We start from the raw sequence: 24,536 nt of genomic DNA on the forward strand, positions 1-24,536 counted from the left end.
CCAAAAGAAAAGGACTTGAGTCCAAAGAAAGAAAAGAAAAAAGAAAGACTACAGCAAGTCTTGTTAACAAGATCTTAACAAACTAATTCAATCTATTCTTCAAGATCCTTATGATTTATATAAACTGAATGGAATGGAATGGAGGGAACAGAATGGAACAGAACAGAACAGAACAGAACAGAACAGAACAGAACAGAATAGAATAGAATAGAATAGAATAAGAGAATGGAATGGAATAGAATAGGAGTCTTGACTTGCAACCACAATTGAGCCCAAAATTTCAATTACTAAGTGGGACAGTTGTTAAATGGATTTCCCCCTTTTATGTCCTTTCTTACCATGGTTGTTTACTGAAGTTGTTAAGTTAGTCACATGTTTATTAAGTGAATCTGGCTTCCCCATTGACTTTGCTTGTCAGAAGAATCACAAATGGCGATCACATGACTCTGAGACCAGTGGTGAAATGGTACTGGTTTGGACTGGTTCAGCCAAACCGGTAGTTAAAAAAAAAAAAAGCCTACAATCAGCTGAGAGGAGGGAAAAAATCCTCAGCTGAGAGGAAAAAGAAGATAAAAGTACAGAATCGGCCCTCCCACCAATCCCTGCACTTTTCTCTTTTTTATCCTCTCAGCTGATTGGCGCTGCAGGTCTCAGCTGGCATGGGAAAAGCTGCGTGCCAGCATTAGGCAAAGCATGCCCACCAAGCCATGCCCACCGAACGGGTGGCAAAACAATTTGAATCCCACCACTGTCTGGGACATTGCTACTATCATAAATATAAACGAGTTACCAAGCAACCAAATTTTCATCAAGTGACCATGGGATGCTGCAACAGTTATAAGTGTGAAAAACTGTTATAAATCAGCGATGTCATAACTTCAAACAGTCACTAAATGAATATAATGGAATGGAAGAGAATACTTTATTTGGCCAAATGTGATTTGTGCCCAGTGCGTAAGCTCTCAGTGAACATACAAATTAACGAACTAATAATAATCATAATAATGATACCAGTAAGAAAAGGTAGAAGAGAATCTTATTAAGGTTCACCAAATTGATCAGTATCTGACCAATCAGCAATTAGCTTTTGCAGGGTATCCACCAATTTTTAAATAGAGAGGAAGAGGAAGGGGAAAGAAGTACTGCAAAGCGACCCACCGGTCCTAAACATGATCTTTATTTCCAAGAATACCTCTGAATCCTACATCACCTCTAAAGACATGGACATTGAGGAATTTAAATAAGTCAATGCTGTAGTTGGTGCTTTGCTTAGAAAAAGGAGTACAAGCTACCCAAAAGTCACAGAGAACCTCTAGGTGCCCCAGTAAGGTCTTCTCAAGGTAGAGGAGGTATCAAGGGACAATCTGGCCAATTTTTGCTCTTTTTAGAGAAATTGGTGTTTTATGACTGACCTTTATGATAGCCGATTTGTATGCATGTCTATGAAACATTTTCAAAAATTTAAATGTGTCCACTGAGCCAAAAAAGGTGGCAATTCCCATGTGAAATGGACAAATTGTATGATGTGGCATAAGGCACTTTACATTATCTTTAAAAAAAAAAAGATCAAGGTTGTATGAAAATAAGGGTATGTGAACATTCCTTCTACTTTCTTCTTTGCACTTCATCGCCCCTCCCCCAGCCCCATCCCGGCCAGTTAACTGGACTAGGGTCCTTCCCCACGTTTTAGATACAAGGATGGCAGGTATGCAAGGAATTGACCAAGGAACCGACTCACCAACCTTGAGAGCAAACTTTTCCATATATTGTGGTGAAAAGAAATGATTGGCTGTCTTCTTTTACATTCCTAATGTAAGCAAAGAAAACTTAATTCATTAAACAAAAAGAGGCATAGATGAGCTGATATTAAGTTCATTGGTGGAACTAGAGCAACGTACTAATGAAATTCAACATGCTAGTTTTACCTTCCTTCCTTCCTTCCTTCCTTCCTTCCTTCCTTCCTTCCTTCCTTCCTTCCTTCCTTCCTTCCTTCCTTCCTTCTTTCCTGCCTTTCTTCCTCCCTCTCTCCTCCCTCCTTCTTTCTTTTCCATTCTCCCTCCCTCCCTTCTTTTTCTCATTCTCCTCCCTTCTTTCCTTCCTTCCCTCCCCAAACTTCTCCCATTTTCTTCCAATATATTTCAGCAATTCTGCAATAGACATAATGTACAGCTGTCTGTGTAAGAGTATATAAGACCAGGTTCTTTCACAAAACCTTCTTGATCAAGCAGACCTTAGTCCGTCCGTGTCGTCCCCGCACTCCCCGTGCTCTAACGAGGCTTGCTGTCATTCAACAGTTTCTAATCATGCCTGGTTTCCCTCCATTTTGCTATCCCAAATTTAGCAAGTGTGGGAATTATGGCAATGAAGGCCCCGGGTCCTCATAACTCTCATGCAACATTATGAAAGAGAGGGCAAACTTATCACCTGTTGCAATTGAAGACAAAGACTAAAAGGTGAGATTTAAAGAGGGGGAAAGCTTCAGGATAAAGAATAGGAAGACCTTTTGGATGGTAAGCAGCCGTTAAGCAGGGGGAATGGTCTCCCCAGACCAAGAGGCTCTGCTTGTTGGAGGGTTTCACACAGAATTTGGATGGTTACCTGTTGGTAGTTTAGTAGATCTCTGCAATGAGATGGGAGTGGACTAGATCAGTGGTTCTCAACGTTTTATTCACCACAGACTCCCTTTAAATACCATTTGTGGCCATGGTCCGTAGCCATGGACCACCAAGACTTCAGTCAAGATTTAAAGTATTAGAAAGCATCAAACCTTTGAAGACCCCCTGTGATGATGACATTGTGCATGCACACACACGCACACACACACACCAGGGGTCTGGGAACCACAGATTGAGAACCTCTGGTCTAGATGATCTCTGGGGGAAGGAAGAAACATATGCCATTCTGCTTGCTGTGATAGCAATTATGAAATTTCCCACCCAAGAGTTTGGGGTTGGACTAAAATCCCCTACCACCAACTCATTTCCACAGCCCACCATTCCAGATTCCTGAGAGTTGTTGGAGAGCGATTATGGCACCTCCTATGCTCTTCAGATTCTCATTCCCCACCCTCATTTGATCAGAATTGATTTATCTCCCTCTCTTTTTTCATCAACGGCTCCATTTTTCAATTTTTTAAAAAAAAAATTGCACTAGAACTTTCTCTCCAAACTTAATTCTGCCACACAATTTACCATCCCTCCCTCCCCGCCTTCCTCTCCCTCCCTTGCTTTCTAGAAGCAAGTTGAGGAGAAATTACTTTCCTACGAGTATAATTTGATATTTATTTCAAACATAACCCACCTTCACTCGCAATCCGCCTTCATAGTTTTTTTTTGAAATTATTGAAATCTAATCCTGGTTATTGGAATCTTTCCCTAAGTCACTATTTTTCACCCTGTCTTTTTTCCCCACCTTTCTTTCTTTTAAAAATCCTGTTGTTGCTTATCTTGAACAATAATTTCAAATTCCATTCAATCTGCACAGATTTCAGTTATTTGCCAGATAGCTACAATTCTCGGTTATGACCACCTGGCTGCTATGAAATCACTGCGAACACTCAGGGCCCTGAGGCCCCTCCGAGCCTTGTCCCGGTTTGAAAGCATAAGGGTAAGGGTTGAAACCTTTCCATGTCTATGCAGTGTGTTCCTCTAAAATAACAATCACCTTCTCTCTCTCTCTCTCTCTCTCTCTCTCTTTCTCTCTCTCTCTCTCTCTCTCTCTCTCTTTTGCAGGGAACAACAAACATGGCAGCTTCATTTTCCAATCAGCGCAAATTGTATAATTTTTCAGGGAAAGGGTCTCCCAGGCAGGCTAACTTCAGTGGCAACAGCAGTGTTGCAGGCACTGTGGGGGTAAAAGACATGTGTGTGTGTGTGAGATTGTGTATATGGGTGTAATGTATGTGGGGGGGGGTGCATGCCTATGTGTAAGCATAAATGATAGAGAGATAAGATGGATAGACAGATGGGGAGGAGAGAGAGAGAGAGAAAGAGAAAGAAACAGGCTAGAGAAAGAAATCAGAGAGACAGAAAGAAATAGGTAGGGTAGATAAATGATAGATAGATAGATAGAGAGATAGAGAGATAGAGAGATAGAGAGATAGATTAGAGATAGATGAATAGAGGGAGAGAGAGAGAAGAGAGAGAGAGATTAGAGATAGATGAATAGAGGGAGAGAGAGAGAAAAGAGAGAGAGAGAGAAAGATAGGATGGATAAAGAAAGAGGAAAGAGAGTCAGAAAAAGAGAGAGACGAAGAAATAGATATGAGGGATGGAGAGAGAGAGAAAGGAGAGAGAGAGAAAGAAAGAAATTGTAGGGTGGGTGGGTAGATAGATAGATGACAGAGAGATAGATCCTTTATAATATACAAGCCATTCATCTTGAAAATTCAAAATTATAGTCTTTGCAAAAGGAGGATGGTACTGTGCCGCTACTATTTCTTTTCAGTTGGAGAAAAATAGAGGAAAACTAATTTGGTGCTTCAGAACTGATTGTCTCCCTGATTTCTTGTCTCTCTCTCTTTTGATCGAATGTTGACATTCTTTGGAGCTCAATGTGGTCATCTAGAGGGGAAAATGGGAATTGCAGCCAGATCGATATCCTATCGTTTTTGACAGTTCCTAATTCTTAGGTTTCATTTTGCATTGGAAATCAATAGCTCTGTGTCCTGGAAAAAAATATTTCTGTAGCAGCAGCTCCCCCCTCCCCCAAGAGTTAATGGTGCATTTCCCTCCAATTTAGGTTCTTGCTTCCTCAATCAATTAACCAGGTTTATCTTTACAGGTGCAAATCCAGAGAAGAGAAGCCGAATGGTAGGACTTTTGCTAATAGTTTGGACTTCTTCGTTTTGTGTCTCCCTTCAGGTCTCACTAATAAGCCTCATAGCTAGTTCTCTTGGATACTCCGAAATGGGTCCCATTAAATCCCTTAGGACCCTCAGAGCTCTGAGGCCTTTAAGAGCACTCTCACGATTTGAAGGGATGAGGGTAAGACTTCAATTTCAAAACAACTACTACAAGACCCATCAGCAGAGCCTCTCTGTCCATGAGCATCCTGCAGCATGCTGTGAGGCCCTTCCTCCATCCCATCATCTGTGTGTTTGTGGTCTTTCTGTTCTCATTTTTCATGCCAGGCTTTATGTAAAATTATTGGTGCTGATCCTGTTCCCTGCAGTGGAGTTCTCTTTTTTCCTCCTCCTCCTCCTCCTCCTCTTCCTGCTGCTGCTGCCTCTAAAATATTAGGCTGCTTGCTTGTTGAATTATCTTTGGCTTGGACTGATCCCGTCCTTGGTGGATTTCATTCTGAGCTAATCCTGGTTCATGCCTTGTTTACAGAGAACTTGTCATCTGGTTGACGATCAAACTTCAATTAGGGCAACTTCCAGTCAGCTCTCCTGTCTCTTAATTTTCCTTTTTAAAAATTCACATTGCCCTTTGAAACATTTTCCCCCAAGTTGGCCTGTAAGCCCATAAGCATCACAGTATAAAACCTGAAACTAAAAACTATGATTAAAAATACGAGATAAACAACTCAGGCAGGAAAAATACTGAGGCAAGCTCAGGTAAAAGGCTTCATTTACATCATAAAATGTGACAACTGATAGTCCTTGACTTATGACCACAAATGAGTCCAATATTTCTGTTGCTACACAAGGAGGTGGTTAAGTGAGTTTTGCCCCATATTACAATATTTTTTGCCATCGTTGTCAAGCAAATCTTTGCAGTTGTTAAGTGAATCATGTCATCAAGTGAATCTGACTTTCTCCTCTTGACATTGCTTGTCAAAAGCGATCTGGGAATGTTATACTTCAGGACAGTTCAACTGTCATAAATACAGTACATGCCAGTTGCCTAATGCCCAAATTCTGATCGTGTGACCATGGGAATGCTACGACGGACATAAATATGAAAAATGGTCATTTTTTTCAGTGACTTTATATCTTCAAATGGCCACTAAATGAATGGTTCTAAGTCAAGGACTATCTGTACATCCTAAAATGTGACTATATAAACAGATTGGAAAGCTGAAAAATAAATACATTTTTGTCTGGCTCCAGGAATATAATAGAATAGACACTTGGTAGATGCTTTTTGGAGGAAAGACTTCCAAGAACCAGGGAGTCACCTGTGATGACCCAGGACATGGCACAAAGGCAACACAATCAAATAAGCCAGAAGAGTCCCTTTAATACCTCCAACTTTGCTCCCAATGTTTAGATTACATTCAGCTGGAGAAAAAACTCTCCCAAGAACACTCTTTAAGTGGAGGAAATTCAGTCCAAAAACAAAGTACATACAAACTGTAAATAAAAATCCATACAAACCACGCTGCAATAATTAATTTGACAGGACAGGATAAGGAATTGCAGACTTGAAAGCCCAGCAAAACACACACAGTTGAGAAGACGCCAGGAATCCAGATAAGCCTTGAGGATACCAGATAATTCACGATTTTCTCCCAACAATTTTGCTATGCGCAGCTTCCCTTTATAAACACTGTGTTCCCAGCTGCAGCTAATGAAGGGAATCAGGGCCCTTTCCTCCACCGTAAGCCACTCAACTCATGTTGCTCCCTTCTCCATTTCTCCCTGCGTGCCCTAGGGTGAAGAGGGGGTAGGCCTGGGTCTTCCTCCGAATTCTCTCCCTTGCTCTACCTCTCCCCTGCTCTGCCCAGCCAACCTTTGCCCTTCCCCGGTTTCTTTCACAGCCAACGGAGCCACACTTCCACTCCCTGTCAGCTGCTCGGCCTTCCCGTCTAAATCAGATTCTGACAGGGGCATGACACCACCACTGGAAAGATCCTGTTCCTTGGCCACTATCTGATGTGTGACCTTCACCCTTCAAGGATCAAATTTCTTAGAGTTAAAGTAGGAACATGATCAGAAAGTCATTCCAATAATATTGTACTCCTGATATGGATAGAGAGGACCAGAATATTTTTGAGTATTTCTTCATCCAGAGAAAAAGCAGATTAATATTTTACTCTCTGAACGCAAGTACTAAATAGTAAGACTGATTCATGATCAGTCTTTCTGTATCTGTTGCTCATGGTTAAATTTTCTCGCCGCAGGAAGCCAACTGTCTTCAGTGAAAACCCATAAAACAAATTGCCACTACTACTCCATTGATTTAAAAGACACCCACCCCCTGAAATATATATAAATGCACAAAATAATCCTGGAACAAAAGTATTGTGTATATATTTTGCATTTTGGTCTCCAAATACTTTGGAGCCCAGGTCAAGTATATAAAGCAATTATAATCTATGTATGACTATTGGCAGGCTAGAGCTTTGGCATCAGCAATAATTGATAATACCGACAAGATTAAATATTTAAATATCTATTTTAAATGTGCTTTTATTTCCAAAAGGCAATTTTTATTTGAGGAAGAGTAAAAAACAGTTGTCTCTCGCTTGAGACAACTAGGGCCTGGATGACTGAGAATCTCCATGGATATCTAAGCAAGGTTATTAACAGGATGGCCCACATAGCCCTTTCTGATTATTTATAATTCTATAGATAATTATAGAACAATTCTATTATTCTATAGGTCTTTTTGATTTATGACTTTTTGAGAAATTGACCACGAGGTTTTATAAACTTTCCTTCACAAATTCACCTGCGACCGACAAAATTACATTAAAATGTTGCAGTGTTTCTTTCAATCTGTTTTACAAATTCCTCCAGCATTTATTATGTTACCATTCTTAAAACCTCTTAACCCTCATAGCCTCAGCTCCCATCATTCAGAACAGGGAAAACAATGGGACCTGAAATCTAACGCATCTGAAAAAATTCAGGTAGAGCAGGTCTGGGGAACAATGGCCGTTTTATGCCAGTCCTTCCTAGTAATTGGGGGAGTTGAAGTCCACAAGTCATAAAGGCATTGGTGGGATTCCGGAGAACCAGTTGTTAACCTTCTGAGAAGTTTGGTGAACTGGTTGTTGGAAGAAATCATTAGGGCAGAGGACCAGTTGTTAAAGTATTTGAATCCCACTACTGCATAAGGGGGCTATAGTGCTCCAACTCTGTGGAAGGCTGACATTATAAGAGCTAATCATGATGAATTTAAACTCTGACACTGACTATTTCCCACCTTTATGACCAGCTGTAAAAGACAGAGGGCTGACAGTCTTTTCCTCTGGATGAATCCTGGTTAAGAGGGGCCTGGATTAGTCATGCTTTGTTCGGCTTTCCATCTTTTTCTCTGCTGCCAACATTTGTATTTCCTGTTTCATTGCATATGTAACCATATCATTGCATAGGTCATGTATGCATGCATGCACTTGGACAATTTTTCATTTACATTCTTTGGTTGTGACATTTGTTACAGAGATTTGGTATGCACTGCACAAGGGGTCGACAAACCTGTTTTTAAATTGGAGGGTGGAGGGTAGCATCCATGAGGTTCTGCTCTTTCCACTTTCTAGTTTCTGTTTGCAGTATTTCAAGCTACGGCTGTTTTGAAGGATTCTGAGCTTGGTGCACGTATATAGAGGAGATGCAAACATAAAAAAAAGAAAAATGCAATGTTTGCGTTTGCAGAATGAAAAACAGTTTGCTAAGTATGTGATCAAGATGAGGGGAAATACTAAAAAGAAAAGACGCGTTTGCAATAAATAAATGTTGCTATGTCTTTTGCTTGCTTACTCTTTTTGTTTAACCATGCTCACAAATGTGCCAAATTATTTTCTGATAACTGAAGATTTTGTAAAACTTTGCAAGACTCTGAAAGAGGGTTTCTGTTTGCAGCCCAAGTCTGTTACAAGGTACTTTTGCAATTGGAGAGGTGTTCATTTGTATGCTTGGTTACTATCTCACTTTATTTGTGAACATGGCATTTGTGTGTGTGTGCGTGTGTGCATAGGTGTGCATATAGGTCTGTGTTAGATAATCCTTTCTTGTTTATTTTTGCATGATGGTGCCATAATGGTACATTTAATCTTCTCCCTAATTGAAGAATAAGTAATGCAGTCTGCTTGCATAAAACCAAAGGAGCAAAATATATTATTTGTAGTTAAAAGCATGGTTGAATTTCTTAATTGATATACTGTATTTGGTTTTATTGCTCTTTCTTTTAAATGCACACTTCTCTTTTCTTAAAAAATTAGCCAAAGTAGCAAATCAAGCAGCTGAAAGGAAATGAACTATTTGTAGCTAGGTAATAATTATTTCAGTGGCTTAAACACAATTTTCAACCGAGTTAAATAATTTTATAAAATGAAAATTCCATTTATAACTCTTTTATAAGAAATCAATTCGCACAAAACTCCTGCTTGAGTTTCTAGGAAAAGTTGATGGAAGGGATGATCAAACTCAGTCAAGTAGTTGTTTACTTACTGTCACATCTACCATCTCTTTGCTAGACAGAAGGAAGAAAAAAGCATCTGTGCCAGGTAATATCAATAGCCCTCAACTTATGACTACAATTGAGCCCAGAATTTCTGTTGCTCAATGAGGGTTACCTCATTTTGCAACATTTCTTGCCACAATTGTTAAGTGAATCACCGCAGTTGTTAAGTTGGTAACACGTTTATTAAGTGAATATGGCATCCCCATTGACTTTGGCTTGTCAGAGGTCACAAAATATGACCCCAGGACAATGCAACCGTCATAAATATGAGTCAGTTGCAAAACATGCAAATTTTGATCACATGACCATGGAGGATGCTGCAGTGGTTGTAAGTGTGAAAAGCGATCATAAGTCACTTTTTTCAGGGCTGTTGTAAATTCAAACGGTCACTAAATGAGCTGTTGTAAGTCAAGGACTACCTATAGTCTCCTATTTGTTCAACTCTGAAAGGGCAGGTCACCTTTTAAAAAACTGTCTAGTCCCTGTTCAAGGATTAAAGAAGAAAAAGAAAAGAAAGCAGGTCAAATATTTTTGTGGTCCATGTACAGCTAATGTACAACTAATATAGGAGAGATTTTTTTTATTCTGCATTCCTCAGTTCCACTTATGCCCTGACCACTGACTTCTTTTTTTCTTCTATCTTTCCTTCCTGAACCTTTCTGCTTTGCCTGCCCCTCTTTCCTTCCTCAACTCATTTGATCAGCTGAGTTCAGGAAAATTCAGGATCTTCCTGCTTGGGACATGAGATCAGTCCAGTCACTCAAAAGGGATAAGCGAGGTATTAATACAGGGCATCATTAAACCGCCTTACAACTGCACAGGGTTAAGAGCAAATCAGTGGAGAGCTGTTCAAGAAAACCATCCTCTTCCCAAATGTCTTAAGTACAGTTCATTAGACTAGGCAGACTAATAGAGCAAAGATCAATACAGAGATGAAAGCATCTATCAATGCCCAATTTGCCAAGTGCATTTCAGACACTTTGGGTTCCCTGCAGCTGCTCACAATTTTGTAGAATTGGAAGACTCTGAACTACAGTGGAGCCTCTTACAGAAATGAGTCAATATCCTATAAGATTCATTCAAATTTGACATTTTCAGCCCATTTAGGCCAGTTGCAAATAGAATAGTTCTAAAAGACAAGTGTTATTTTTCCAAACGTAATTGAACTAATTACTAATCCTACAGGTAGTCTTCAACTTACGACTACAATTGAAAACAAAATTTCTATTGCTAAGTGAGCCAGTTAAATGAGTTTCACCCTGTTTTATGACCTTTTGCCTCAGTTGTTAAGTGAATCGCTCAGTTGTTAAGTTAGTAGTACGATTGTTAAGTGAATCTGGCTTCCCCATTGACTTTGAGGGGCCAGAAAGTCACAAAAAAGGATGATCACATGACCCCTCCCAGGGACACTATGACCATCTTAAATATGAACCAGTTGCCAACGTTTAAATTCTGAATCACGTTCATAAGTCACCTTTTTCACTGTAACTTCGAATGGTCACCAAACCAATGGTTGCAACCCGTATTCCCTAAGTTGCTACGGTTTCATTTGTAGTTCCGTCTTACCCAGTGGGGCAACAAGAAATACTGTGAATTCTGGAAATTAGTTTCAGTGTGCCTAGAAAGTGCCAATTGGAGAAGGTTAGATTGTGTTCCTGACATGTTCAGAACGAAGTAATGCTTTTAGCAAAGCCTTTCCTTCAAGAGATCCTCTGAATAGGAAAGGTTGCGAGAATACAATCCATCTTTCAAAAATGCCAGAAATCTAATTAAAGTGTACAGCTTTTAATGAAGGTGAAAAACTTGTAAGCTTAAATATTAATATTCACACGGGAATGTTAGGAATACATCTGAGTCTTCACGGGAGCTGAAATATCCCCCAACCACCAGCACTGTTCAGAAGTCAGGCACTGAAGGACTGTATTGAGTGTGAGAATGTTATAATGGGATTTTTTTATATAAAAGACTCAACATCCCTTAGATCTGGGGTGTGCAGAAAGAAGGCACAACCACGTCAATCAAACCAGATTTTCTAGTAATGTGAATTTCAATACAGATTGTCCTCGACGTATTTAGTAACTGTTTAAAGTTACAACACCACTGAAAAGGTGACTTGTGATGATTTTTCACCTTTACAACCACTGCAGCATTCCCACAGCCACATGATAAACATTGAGACACTTGGGAACTGATTCATATTTATGACGGTTGCAGTGTCCCGGGGGTCATTTGTATCCCCTTTTGCAACCTTTTGACAAGCGAAGTCAATGGGGAAGCCAGACTCACTTTACAGCTGTGTTATTAATCTAACACCTGCAGTGATTCACTTAACAACTGGGGCAAGAATGGTCATAAAATGGGGCAAAATTCACTTAGCCATTGCTTCGCTTAGCAACAAAAGTTGAGCTCAGTTGTGGTCGTACGTCGAGGCCTATCTGTAGCTCGTAGTCATTCTTGAGATGGTCATGAGGGGAAGAAATTCATCATCCATAGTAGAACATGATTTTGGTTTGGGACAACCACATTGGCACCGAAGAGTCCTTAAACAGTTAAAGTAGAGTCTTTAATCTGAAGGAGATGAGGGGAAAAACAAACAATATTAGATTAATTCTTTCAGTTTAAAGCCAGTCTGAAGACATAGCTCTTAACCTTTTATTCAGGAAAACTGCGGCTTACGTCAGGTTAAACTTAGAATGTGGGAACAAAAAGTTCTTAAATTGGTGGCTGACCTGTGTCAGGATAATGGCCCTTCCCCAAACTCTTAATGATCTCTGATCCAATGATGATAGTATTCTTCTGCCTAGGAGTTGGGAATCTACTTGTAGGGATTCTACTCCTTCCATACTACGCTGAGTCAATGGATGGTAATAGAAGAAGGTGCGCCTCAGTGTTCATCTCTGTCTCCCCCACCATTTCATGTGTCAGGATTCCAGCAGTTACCCGCATTTAAATCATGAGTCTCAAGCCAAACTTCCAAAACTTCAAAAGGATTTGTTGGGAGTTAAACTGTCCAGCACTGCCTAGGTGTAGCCGACTCTGAGACACATCATTTATTTCACCCTTGACCCTGGTTTCCCCCCATCCCCTGGGTGCATAGTAATTCATATCCTCCTATGGGACACATCCATAGCCCAGAGTCATCAATCATGCTCTCCAGTTAGAATTTTGCATGGCCGAAACTTCAGTCACCTAGTTACTAACTTTGAAAACATTTATGGAATGCACTTTCGGTTTTGCAAGCTGCTGTACTGCTCCCCCCCTTCCCTTTCTGTTGGCAACTCTAAAAAGACCATAGAAATATTTTATTAGTTGACATCATGCCTATGGGGAGCCCCTGGAAGAGTTCATTGTGGTATCATCGGTATACTGATAATATACATGCATTGCAACCCCGGGTCATAATGGAAACGTACAGGTAGCCCACGACCTACAACACACTGTGCGAAGTTAACAATGGAAAAAGTGACTTTTGAGCAGTTTTCATACTTATGACTGTTGCAGCATCCCTATGATCATGCAATCAAAATTCAGAAGGTCAGCATATTTATGACGATTACACTGAGATCCCCTTCTACGACCCCGCTGAAAGCAAAATCAATAGAGAAGCCAGATTCACTTAACTGTTATATTGCTAGCGTAACAATTGTGGCAAAAAGCTGATAAAATAGTGCTAAACAGATGTCTCATTAAGCAGCCCAAATTTTGGGCTTCATGGTGGTCATAAGGTGAGGCCTCTTTGAGTAAACCTCCTAGTAAAGTAGATGGGATTAAAAATGCTGCAAAATAAGTCAATAAACTCTTTCCAAACCAAAAGTATCCACAGAAGTGAGGACAAGGGTAGCCAGGAAATATGCCTCATGATGCAAAAGAGTTGCGTTAGATATTCCAACATTCCACTGTGCTATTATGCAATTTTGTTGTGAGGTTCATGTCACTTAAAGACACTGTAGCTTGCTAGAGTTGTGTATACCACAAATATGTTTACCAATGAAGAAAAATATTTGTAGCTCAGGGTTGAAACAAGAGGCGTCGGATAATAATAACAGATTAACAACAACAACAACAACAACAATAATAATAATAACAGATAATCAGAGTTGTAAGGGATCTTGTAGGTCATCTAGTCCAACCCCCCATTTCTGACAGATGGGAGTCCAATCTCTTCTTGAAAGCCTCCAGGGATGAAGCTCCTACCACTTCCAAAGGTAACTTCTGTTCCATTGGTTGGTTCTTCTCACAGTCAGGAAATTTCTCCTTATTTCTAGGTTGAATCTCTCCTGGTTCAGTTTCCATCCATTATTCCTTGTCTGGCCTTTGGACGCCTTGGAGATTAGCTTGACCCCTTCCTCCTCTCTGGCAGCCCCTCAAATATTGGAAGGCTGCTATCCTGTCTCCTCCGGTCCTTTTCTTCACTAGACTAGCCAAGCCCAGTTCCTGTAACCATTCTTCACATGTTTTAGCCTCCAGTCCCCTAATCATCCTGGTTGCTCTTCTCTGTACTTTTTCTAGGGTCCTTGGTGCTCTCTGAGCTTGGTTGTTTTCTTGCAGATGTTTCATTATCCAAATTAGGTAACAACACTGATGATGTTACCCACTTGGGTAATGAAACGTCTGCAGGAAAACAGAGAAGCCCAAAGAGCATCAAGGATCCCTCCTACATATGTTTCCCAGCTGAGTGCAAATGGAATAAAAATGCTGCCTTTGACTTTTCAGTTAGAATGAGGAATAGTTAGACATACCTGTCCTGAATATTCTTAGTAAATTTAGCCACATTTAACCACGACTCAGGTACGCTAAAGCTTAGTGTTATTACCAGGCTATGTTACATATTACAACGTGCCAGGGGCGGGGTAGAGTGGGGGATCAAGTCCCCGGAGAGAGAGATTAAGTAGCTATAATGCCGAGGTACAAATACATCAAGCAGGAAGGATGATAATAGCCAATGGCTCACCCTCAGGGAACATATTATGAAACCAAAAGCCTAGTTTTGAAATTAATGAACTCGGCACAACTTCTTTGAAATTAATGGTGCCTGTGATAGTGGATTGACTGAAGCATCAGAACTGAACGGGACAGCAGCTTAAGGCAAAGACGGAATGGGTCGTGGCGTAAAAAGAGGTTCTTCTCCCCAACATGTCTATCTGGGCTGCCCTTGAACTGAAAAGATATATCTCCCTTCTCCCCTTCTGGTTTTAATTTCCTTGGCATCCTGAGTGGTCAAAGAAGGCCAAACAAAACAAAAATATGTGACCCAGAATCTATAAAATATTTAAGAAAGCTGCTGCTCCAGTTCTGGAGTTGGTGGGAAGAGGAATGATCAGGCTGTTGCTTTTAATGGCGCTGATCAGTGAATAGATAGTGTAAGGTTTTAGAAGTCACCAAACGTTGCTTTGTTACAATTCCTGGCAGTCCCTGGAGGACCACACAGGTTTTCATCCCTTCTGTGAAACATCCTAGGTGCCCGCTGGGCCTTAATTGGCTCTCGGGCGCAGATACTAAGAACCAGTGAAAGGCAAATGAATTCCCAGACATATAAAGGAGACCACTCCAACAATGGACAACCCTGAATAGGATTCGCACAGCACAAGGAATCTGGTGGGACTCACTATGTAAATGGGGCATGGTATCCTCCCCTCGGTGTGACTTTGGGTCACCAGCTGAAAGGGCACATTCTGTAGTTCAGTATCTGATTGTTTTTTTTCCTCTATAAAAGATGCTGCACTTCAATGGTTAATAGAATAATAGAGTTGGAAGGTCTTCTAGTCCAAAACCCTGCCCAAGCAGGAAGTCCTATACCATTTATTAGGTTTATATTTATTTATTTAGGTTAGATGTTGGTATATGAATGCAGATACCTTTCAACCTTCATATTTTATTGTTTTAGTTTAGGTGAAATGTTAATATATATTTCAAGTCCATACACTAAATAAGTAAATAAATAAGAACCATCTTAAGAAGACACTGAACTATATATGAAAACAGGACTCTAGCATTTCCTAACCTCCTTGTATACAGGCAGTCCTTGACTTACAACCACAACTGAGCCAAAAATTCCTGTTGCTAAGCGAGATGGTTGTTAAGTGAGTTTTGCCCCATTTTATGACTTTTCTTGCCACAGTTGTTAAGTGAATCATTGCAGTTTTTAAGTTAGTGACATGATTGTTAAAAGAATCTGGCTTCCCCATTGACCTTGATTGTCAGAAGGTCGCAAAAAGGGAAATTACATGACCCTGCGACACTGCAAACGTCATAAATATGAATAGGTTGCCAAATGTCTGGATTTTGATCACTTTGCCATGGGGATGCTAGCAGTGGTTTTAAATGTGAAAACAGTCATAAGTCACTTTTCTCAATGCCGTTGTAATTAAATGAACTGTTCACTAACTGAATGAACAACGCTGAACTGTTGGAAGTTGAGGACTACTTGTATCTGACAGAAGGCCTAACCAGAGAATTTATCCTGGATAGATATTGGCTGAATTTTGTTTTAGTAAATATTTGGTGTGAGGAACTCTGAACTAAGACCATAGAAAAAGAGCATTGCAAAGCAGTAACAGGAATGGAGAGTTTAGTCTGGGTTGATCTAGATCCCAGTTAATTTAGATGATTTCTCCAGAAGTCCTGGAAATTTCCTTCCTCCCACTCTCTCAATTCTTCAAAAAAGATTTTTAAAAAATAAAATAATAATTCTTGAGGAAGCAGTATCTCATAGTAGCTTGTTATTCAAAAAAGGAAAACTACTCAAGAAGCTGATAGTTATTTTGGATCCTGTTACATTACAGGACAATTAAAAGTAATCTGTTTCCAGACCAAGCTACAGATGGACACTCAAAATAAATACCCATGTGAAAATCTTCCCTGGCACTGAAGAAATTAGCTTTGCTAGATTTGTAGTTCATCCATCACATTCTATCGCAATAATAGTCTCTTCCAAACATCCAGCTATTGACGGTTCTTAGATTCATTGTCCTAAAAGGGAATTTGGCCAAGATGTAAAAACATCAGCAGCAGAGCTTTATGCTATTAATAATTCACCTGGAGAAGTGTCAAATGTTTTGCTCCGAGTTTTTATGCTTTGTTATGTGACCTCCCAGGAAAATGATCGGGGAAATTCTGGATATGCAGATGACATGGACTGCATGCCCCTATTTGTTGTTGTACTTTTATTTGCATGGTTGTGTATGTTTGTATCTTGTGCATTTGTCTTTAACTCTGCATGGTGCTCCCATTTGCAAATCGCCTCTTTTATTTTTGAAATGTCTTGTAGTGTATTTGCAAAAATGATGGGGTAGCAATGATGGTCACTGGACAAATTTACTCTGTCAAGGACCAAAATACGTTTGTCTCTGCCATCATCCTTACCATGATTACTACTGCCTCCCAGTCATTTTCCTAATATGGGATCATCTCTTATCCGAATTTGGCCAATACAATTTCTTTATTCTGTTTTTAACTCTGCCCAGTAACAAAAGCTATTTGGGCTGGTGAAAAATAGAAATAATGAAATGACAATAAATCAAACAACAACCACCACCATGGGGGGGAAAATACAGGTAGTCCTTGACTGATAGCCACAATGAAACCCAAAATTTCTGTTGCTAAGTGAGGCATTTATTAAGTGATTTTTGCCCCCATTTACAATCTTTCTTGCCACACTTGTTAAGTGAATCAGTGCAGTTGTTAAGTTAGTATCATGGTTGTTAGATGAACCTGGCTTCCCAGTTGCCTTTGCTTGTCAGAATGTCATAAACATTGATCACATCACCCTGGGACACTGCAACCGTCATAAATATGAGTCAGTTGCCAACACCTGAATTTTGATCACATGACCATGGGGATTCTTCAATGGTCATAAGTGTGGAAAAGGGTCATAAATCTCTTTTTTCAGTGCTGTTGTAACTTTTGAAAGACCACTAAGTGAACTAAGGACTACTTGTACCATGTAATTACAAAACAGGAAGTACAGGCAAAAAAGAATGGAACAATTGAAATGTAAAAATGCCTGGGGGTTAAAAGAAAGGAGCATACAGAAATAATAACTATGTGGGTATCAAGCAATTGTGCCTTCATTTGGTCATTAAAAATGGCACCCACAAGATCAGTGAGGCCAGATCTATCCATGAAAGTTTTCCTGGGCTATTAGGCACCTAAACTAAATCGTCTCATGTCTGCTCGCTTTGAGAAAAAAAGGGGAGGTATATATACACACACCGTCATAACTCCTCCTCAAAAACCCACCAAATCTTTCTCTGCTGGTAAAATATTCCTTAGTGCAGAGCCCATTCTTGTAACCAGTCTCTCCATGCTACCATTAATATAAATATTTTCTTGTGATGAGACAAGATTGCTGACTGCTGATGAAGATGCAGCCTTTTGTCACGAATAATGCAAGTGACTTTGACAAGGTAGTCTTACAGAATGAGAATTTATTTATTCAAAGTTATCTTTTTATTATTTAATTCCAGGGGTCACCAAACTTGGCAACTTTAAGCATGAATGGCTGAGGAATTCTGAGAGTTGAAATCCACAAGCCAAATTTGGAGACCCCTGATTTAATCCATGGTATGTTTCCCATGGCTAGAGATAACGTTGCAAAATTTTGGTAAGAACATCCACACCATGGTGGGCCTCTTCTGCAGAATTCTATACAAATAATCTGGATTTAGCCATAGGAAAGGTAAGGTCAGTACAATGCAACAATGGGCTCTCACCAATGTTTTAATGCATTAACATATACCTCAGCCCCCATGTTCCTGATTCACATTCTTCCTCCCTGTAGTCACTATTGGATAGGCTGTCAGTGTAAGTCTTGTTTGTTAGACTTACACCCAACCTTTCCTCAAGAGCTCAAGGTGTTTTCCATAAGATGTTACACCAGTGACTGCAATCTTGTGAGATAGCTAGCTTGAGATACCGTGACCGACTCAAAGTCACCTAGCAAAAATCTGGGGCTTGGGGCGGTCTTGGACTGGGGTCTCCCTGCTCCTTGTCCAACAGTTTATCCACTACAGCACACCGCCTCTTTGGGAACATTATGGAGTAGTGTCTCCATGGGGAATACAGGTAGTCCTTGACTTACGACCACAACAAAGAGCCCAAATTTCTGTTGCTAAGTGAGACAGCTGCTAAATGAGTATTGTCCCATTTTACAACCTTTCTTGATAGAGTTGTTAAGCGAATCACTGCAGTCATTAAGTTACTAATGGTTGTTAAGTGAATCTGACTTCCCCATTGGCTTTCCTGGTCAGAAAGTCGCAAATGGTGGTCACATGTAAAGTGACTTACGAACATTTTTCACACTTAGGGTGATTGCAGCATCCCCGTAGTCACATTTTTTATAATGGTTGTAGTGTCCATTATAACCATTATAAATATGTGACCACAGGGATGCTTCAATAATCATAAGCGTGAAAAATGATCATAAGTCACTTTTTTCAGTGTTGTTGTAATGTTGAACAATCACTAAATGAATGGTTGTAAGTCAAGGACTACCTGTAGTTATTGACTATACAGTTCCTGTTTCTGAGGAAAAACTTTGTCCCACACAATTCCTCCTCCTGGTTTCCACAGACCATTATTAAACAGGCAACCTATGAGATAGAATGAGCAACTTAACAAGCTTTAAAATGAAGCGTCTCCTCACTTACTTGGCTGTCAGGTGGGTGTCATCCCACCCAGGCAAACCAGACAGAAAACATCTAGATGAGCCAAGTCTCCTTTATTGTAGAAAGCTACATAAACAGAATCTTGTAAGTGTGAAGGAACAAACTTTAATTGCTTGTTCCATGAGGATAAGTCTTTTTTCTTAGTTTCTTTCTCTGGCTTTTAGGGGACTGGGGGCTCCTGCCCGCTTCTCTAATTGTTTCCTAGGCATACAGGTAGTCATGTGACTTTCTGACAAGGAAAGTAAATGGAGAAGCCAGATTCACTTAACAACCGTGTCACTAACTTAACAACTTCATTGATTCACTTAACAAAAGTGGCAGGAAAGGTCGTAAAATGGGGCAAAACTCAATAAACAAATGTCTCACTTAGCAACATAAATTTGGGGCTCAGTTGTAGTTGTAAGTTGATGATTGGCTATACCTTCTCTTCTCCTTCTTCTCTTTCCCACATTACATATCTGATATTAGCACAGATGAGAAAGTCCAGAAATATTTCACAAGAAGAGTTCTCCACTCTTCTACTCGTTGTAGAATACCTTATGCCACCAGACTCGAAATTCTAGACCTAGAAAAGCTAGAACTACGCCGTCTTCGGTCTGATCTAAGTATAGTGTATAAAATCATACAATGCAATGTCCTACCTATCAATGAATACTTCAGTTTCAACCATAACAACACAAGAGCAAACAATAGATACAAACTCAAGGTTAACCGCACCAAACTTGATTGCAGGAAATACGACTTCAGCAACAGAGTGGTCAATGTCTGGAATAATCTACCTCACTCTGTGGTTTCTTCCTCAAACCCCAAAAACTTTAACCTTAGACTCTCTACTATTGACCTCACCCCTTTCCTAAGAGGTCTGTAGGGGGCGTGCATAAGTGCCTACCGTCCCTGTCCTATGTTTCTTTTATTTTTCTTATATGTACCCATTTCATGTATTCATAACTATGTATATACTTATACCTATTATCCTGTAAGCAATTGACAAATCAAATAAATAAATGAAATAAAAATAAAAAAGTCATCCATGCATTCCATTACAATGGGTGAAGGCTGATTTGAACTAATGTTGTGCAATACAAGTAGAAAAATTGACAATAAGTGAATGCTCAATGTTCATTCCCTAAATCAATGTGATGTAATGGTTAAATTGCTGTTCTGGGATGGGGGAAGCCCAGATACATCTTCAATCTCAGGTACTTATTTCACTCTGGTAGTTCAACCCAGCCTGTGTTTGTTTGAGGAGATAAAATTAAAGGCAAAAATGCTACATGCACCACCTTGATTCCTCGAGGAAAAAAAAGAGTGTAAATCTTTCAAACAATATGATCTATGAAGTTTTCAAAGGAACTTCATAATATCAGTATTATGTAATTAAAGTGTAATAAATTATACCTTGAAACACACAGAAGTGCACATGCTATACTGAAATAAACTACCTGTATTATTGGCTTGCCCCGAAAGCCTACAACAGACTCATTAGATAAGATGTAACATTTCCTATAATTCGATTTACACTTGAAAAAACGTGTTGTTTCCTGAGATCAATACAGCTTAGCCTCCATTCCAGAAGTCCAAGGAAGATGAAGTAAAAGCTGATACGAAGATCAAAGACACAAATCAACAAAGAGACATATTTGTGCTTGATAAAAAAAAGGAGAAATGTTACTGAGCTGGCAAGGTTGTCTTAAGCCAGTGAAAATAAAAATTGTGAGAAACTTTTCCAAGTAATACAGCTCAGATCAGCTGAACACAAGGCAATTGCAGTTCCACCCATTTTTTGTTTAGTCAATATTGTCTTTTGCTGAATAGTACAGTATATAGAATCTTTAATGTTCTGTGTGCGTAACTCCTCCCTTCTTTATACCTGAGATTGGTGACTGAAGACTTGAGTGATGTGTCTGTAATTTATTGTATTGTCTGTTGGAGTGCATGTCAATATTACTCAAATGTTTCATGCCTGGGGTGATAATTCTTATCCTGCTAAAATATCCATCTCCATTGCTTCAGTACAATATTGCAAATGTGACTTTTCTTACCACAATGGTGTTATCTTGCCTTGATTGATGTATGTTTCTTTGGTTTTAAACCTTTCCAAAGTGGATTGGCCTCATTCCAATTTACTCTTTGTTGTTTGACCAGATCTTACATAATTCTATCCTCAGCTATGCAGTATTATCTTTACGTGTCTCATGAAATAATGTATATTGCTCATTGATCCTGCTGGGAAGATACAAGAAAGCAGAAATTTGTAGATGTATGAAATTTATATGAAAACTTGGACAATGAAAGCAAGGAGGAATTCCTTTAAATTTCTGTTACTAGAATGTGTTCCAATGATAAATCAATGACTGGGGAAACAGTCCTGTATTATAGTCACAAAAATGTTCTAAGTAGATGCTAGTATGCATCGTGACCATATTCAGAAAATGGGGAAACGACGATAAAGATCAGATCAAGCCATTGAGCAGAATTTTTTTCCCTTTTTCTAGTGGAGAAAGGGACACCTTCTTCCACTGTATGAATGAGACAAGGGGTCTCCAAACTCGGCAACTTTAAGACTTGTGGACTTCAACTCCCAGAATTCCCTAGCCAGCATGACTGACTTGGGAATTCTGGGAGTAGAAGTCCACAAGTCTTAAAGTTGCCAAGTCTGGAGATCTTGAGTTATATCATTCAGTACCTGAATTGGTTTTATGGGTAATGCCCTCAATCTTCTAGGATTTCATTGATTTACAGGTGTCTAATCAGTAAACTCTGGAGCTCCAATCCAAATTGTATTTCAGTTTTAAATGTCATCAAAACTTGTCTTATGGGATTGATTTCAAACTATTGTGGTGATAGGCCCTAATAGGCAATGAGTGGAAATGATTTATGCAGGTGTTTTGAACACATGAACAGTTCAGCTATGTAGAACCGTGCACTCTTTCTGAGAATGTTTACACAGATGACCATGAATATAATTTGCAGCAATTCTCATAGCTACGTACCTAATAATCATGTCCACAGTAGCTTGAATATGCAGTTCATACATTACATTGTTCCATGTGAATGCATACTCAAACATATAGGAATTGCTCGTATCTATAGTATGTGTGCATGTTTGTACAAACTGGATGTGAGTTTCAAAAGATTATACCTTGGATATATTTGTTAATTGGAAGAAAATCTCCCTTTCTCATTCTAGACATATCTTCTGGAGCCATAGGTATGCCAATGCATCTTAGAGCTTTGATAAACAATACTATATTAATTATTAATCAGAAGATAGGTTCCTATAAATATTAAACATGTAGTAAGCCCTACACAGTGGACTCTCAGCTGGCAAAAGCATTTTATGACAATAACGATACATAAAATATTGCTCTTCTACATGCTTTTGATGGCCAAGATAAATTAGGGAGCAGGACACTACTTTATAAAAGCAACTTTGGTTCCAGAAACGGAATATTGCTTTAATGGCTCCATGTCAGCGCAACTAAAGAGGCATTTCCACATTGTGCTTCAGCATCGGGGAAGCTGTGAGTCCGACACTTATTTTCATATAGCTGCCAATGGAAGGGAATTGTATCTTGGTGAGAAGAGCTGAGATATCAAAGCGGTGCTAAATAAACTACATACAGGTAGTCCTCAACTTACAACTGCAGTTGAGCCCAAGATTTATTTTGCAAAATAGATAGTTGTCAAGTGGGTTTTGTCCCATTTAACGACTTTTCTTGCCACATTTGTTAAGTTAGTAACACGGTCGTTAAGCAAATCTGGCTTCCCGCATTGGCTTTGCTTGTCAGAAGGTCACAAAAGGGGATCACTTGCCCCTGGGACGCACTGCAACCATCATAAGTAGGAGTCCGTTGCCTGAATTTTGATCACATGTCCATGGAGAAGCGGCAACTGTTGTAAGTGAAAAATGATCGTCACTTTTTTCAGTGCCGTTGTAATGTTGAACGGCCACTAAATGAACTGTTGTAAGCCGAGGACTACCTGTACGGTATCAATAAATTTTTATTTAGACCAACACAAAATCTTGGATGGATAAATTAGTTAATTCCCTGAGTTGAATGAACTTGTAGAAAGTCCATTGAATAAGTCTTTTTTAGTCTTTCCTTAAAAATATAAAAGACAATAAACAGAAGGAACTTTCATACTTACATTTGCTAAATAAGTTTATTTTTAAACTGCCTTTTTTCGGGGTGTATATAATTTGAATTAGGAGATGTCTAGAGCAAGTTCAGGTTCTAGGTGGGATTGTGCAGCAAATCCATTGCAATTAATTGAATGTTGTCTTCTCCTCCGTCAAAGGTGGTAGTGAATGCCTTGGTAGGGGCCATCCCTTCAATCATGAATGTTCTGCTTGTCTGCCTCATTTTTTGGCTCATCTTCAGCATCATGGGAGTCAACTTGTTTGCCGGCAAATTTGGGAAATGCATTAACAAAACAGAAGGCGATGAGCCTTTGAACCACACAATTGTCAACAACAAGAGTGAGTGTCAAAGTATGAATGACACTGGAGAGTTGTACTGGACCGTAGTGAAAGTCAACTTCGACAATGTCGGCGCTGGGTACCTGGCTCTGCTTCAAGTGGTGAGTTTAAATTTCATCTATCGTTAGAAATGCCTCTTGACCAAGGAAATGTCCACTTGGTTCGGTATGAAATGCCGGATTAATTAAATTTAGATAAAAATCTGTTTTGCCGGGAGGGGAAGCCCAATGGAAAAGGGGACTTTTATGTGGTTTTTAGATTATTCAAGTATGTGCCATAGGATAGCAAATGTCATATTGAAGGGACATTCCTAGTAAAGTATTCTGCTACAATGGAAGAAATGGCTCTTCTAAGATTCTGTCTCCGATCCAGAGTTCCTTAATCTGTGTTTAATCTGACATGTGCACAAATAAGCCTCGATTCCTGTGCTCTGTGATGGATGAATCTTCCGTGTGCATGTTTGCATCTTTCCTCTTTACAATTAAACTCGCTCATTTAGCATATCTTTAAAGTTTCTGCAATTATCTGTTGGGGGTCATGTTACATTTCTAGAAAGAGGAGATTCATTGCCTGGCCATTTATGAAGCGAGATATGCTTCTCCAATATGTTTGATGGTATTTTCCAGTGATTTAAGGAATTTACATGTTTCAACACATTTCTTGTGTTTCCAGACATGTTGAAACAAGTTACACCAGTCCTGCATATGGATAACTTCAGTAGGAAGGGCTGTGATGGCACAGTGGTTAGAACATATATTGCATGTTCAATCCTGATGGGCCTCAAGGTTGACTCAACTTTCTATCCTTCTGAGGTGGTAAAATGAGGACCCAGATTGTTGGGAGCAATAGACTGACTCTGTAAACTGCTTAGAGAGAGTTATAAAAGCGCTGTGAAGCAGTATATAAGTCTAACTGCTATTGCTACTGCTATTGCTAGTTGTGAAAACAGATAAAGATGGCAGGAGTTCACCTTCAGAGTCTGTTTGTAATGGTGTAATCTGACTCCATTTTCTCTTGGATAACTTTTATGTTTCT

At 39.5% G+C, this 24,536-nt stretch overlaps 1 protein-coding gene across 6 annotated transcripts in view; it reads left to right on the top strand.

Moving 5' to 3' along the window:
- The window catches only part of LOC113447963 (sodium channel protein type 5 subunit alpha-like), a 381,002-nt gene that overhangs the window by 333,132 nt on the left and 23,334 nt on the right, over positions 1 to 24,536 (top strand). For 3 of the 6 annotated variants that reach the window (XM_087917477.1, XM_087917479.1, XM_087917481.1), the window contains 3 exons: positions 3,484 to 3,606; positions 4,863 to 4,985; positions 23,321 to 23,602. In XM_087917477.1, coding sequence (XP_087773603.1) covers positions 3,484 to 3,606; positions 4,863 to 4,985; positions 23,321 to 23,602 — 528 coding nt within the window. The remainder of the gene's footprint in view (positions 1 to 3,483; positions 3,607 to 4,862; positions 4,986 to 23,320; positions 23,603 to 24,536) is intronic. The other 3 variants (XM_087917483.1, XM_087917478.1, XM_087917480.1) reach the window with 3 other exon arrangements.

Source organism: Pseudonaja textilis, chromosome Z, assembly GCF_049901715.1.
Source record: "Pseudonaja textilis isolate UNSWEBS1 chromosome Z, rPseTex1.2, whole genome shotgun sequence".
Classification (NCBI taxonomy): Eukaryota; Metazoa; Chordata; class Lepidosauria; order Squamata; family Elapidae; genus Pseudonaja; species Pseudonaja textilis.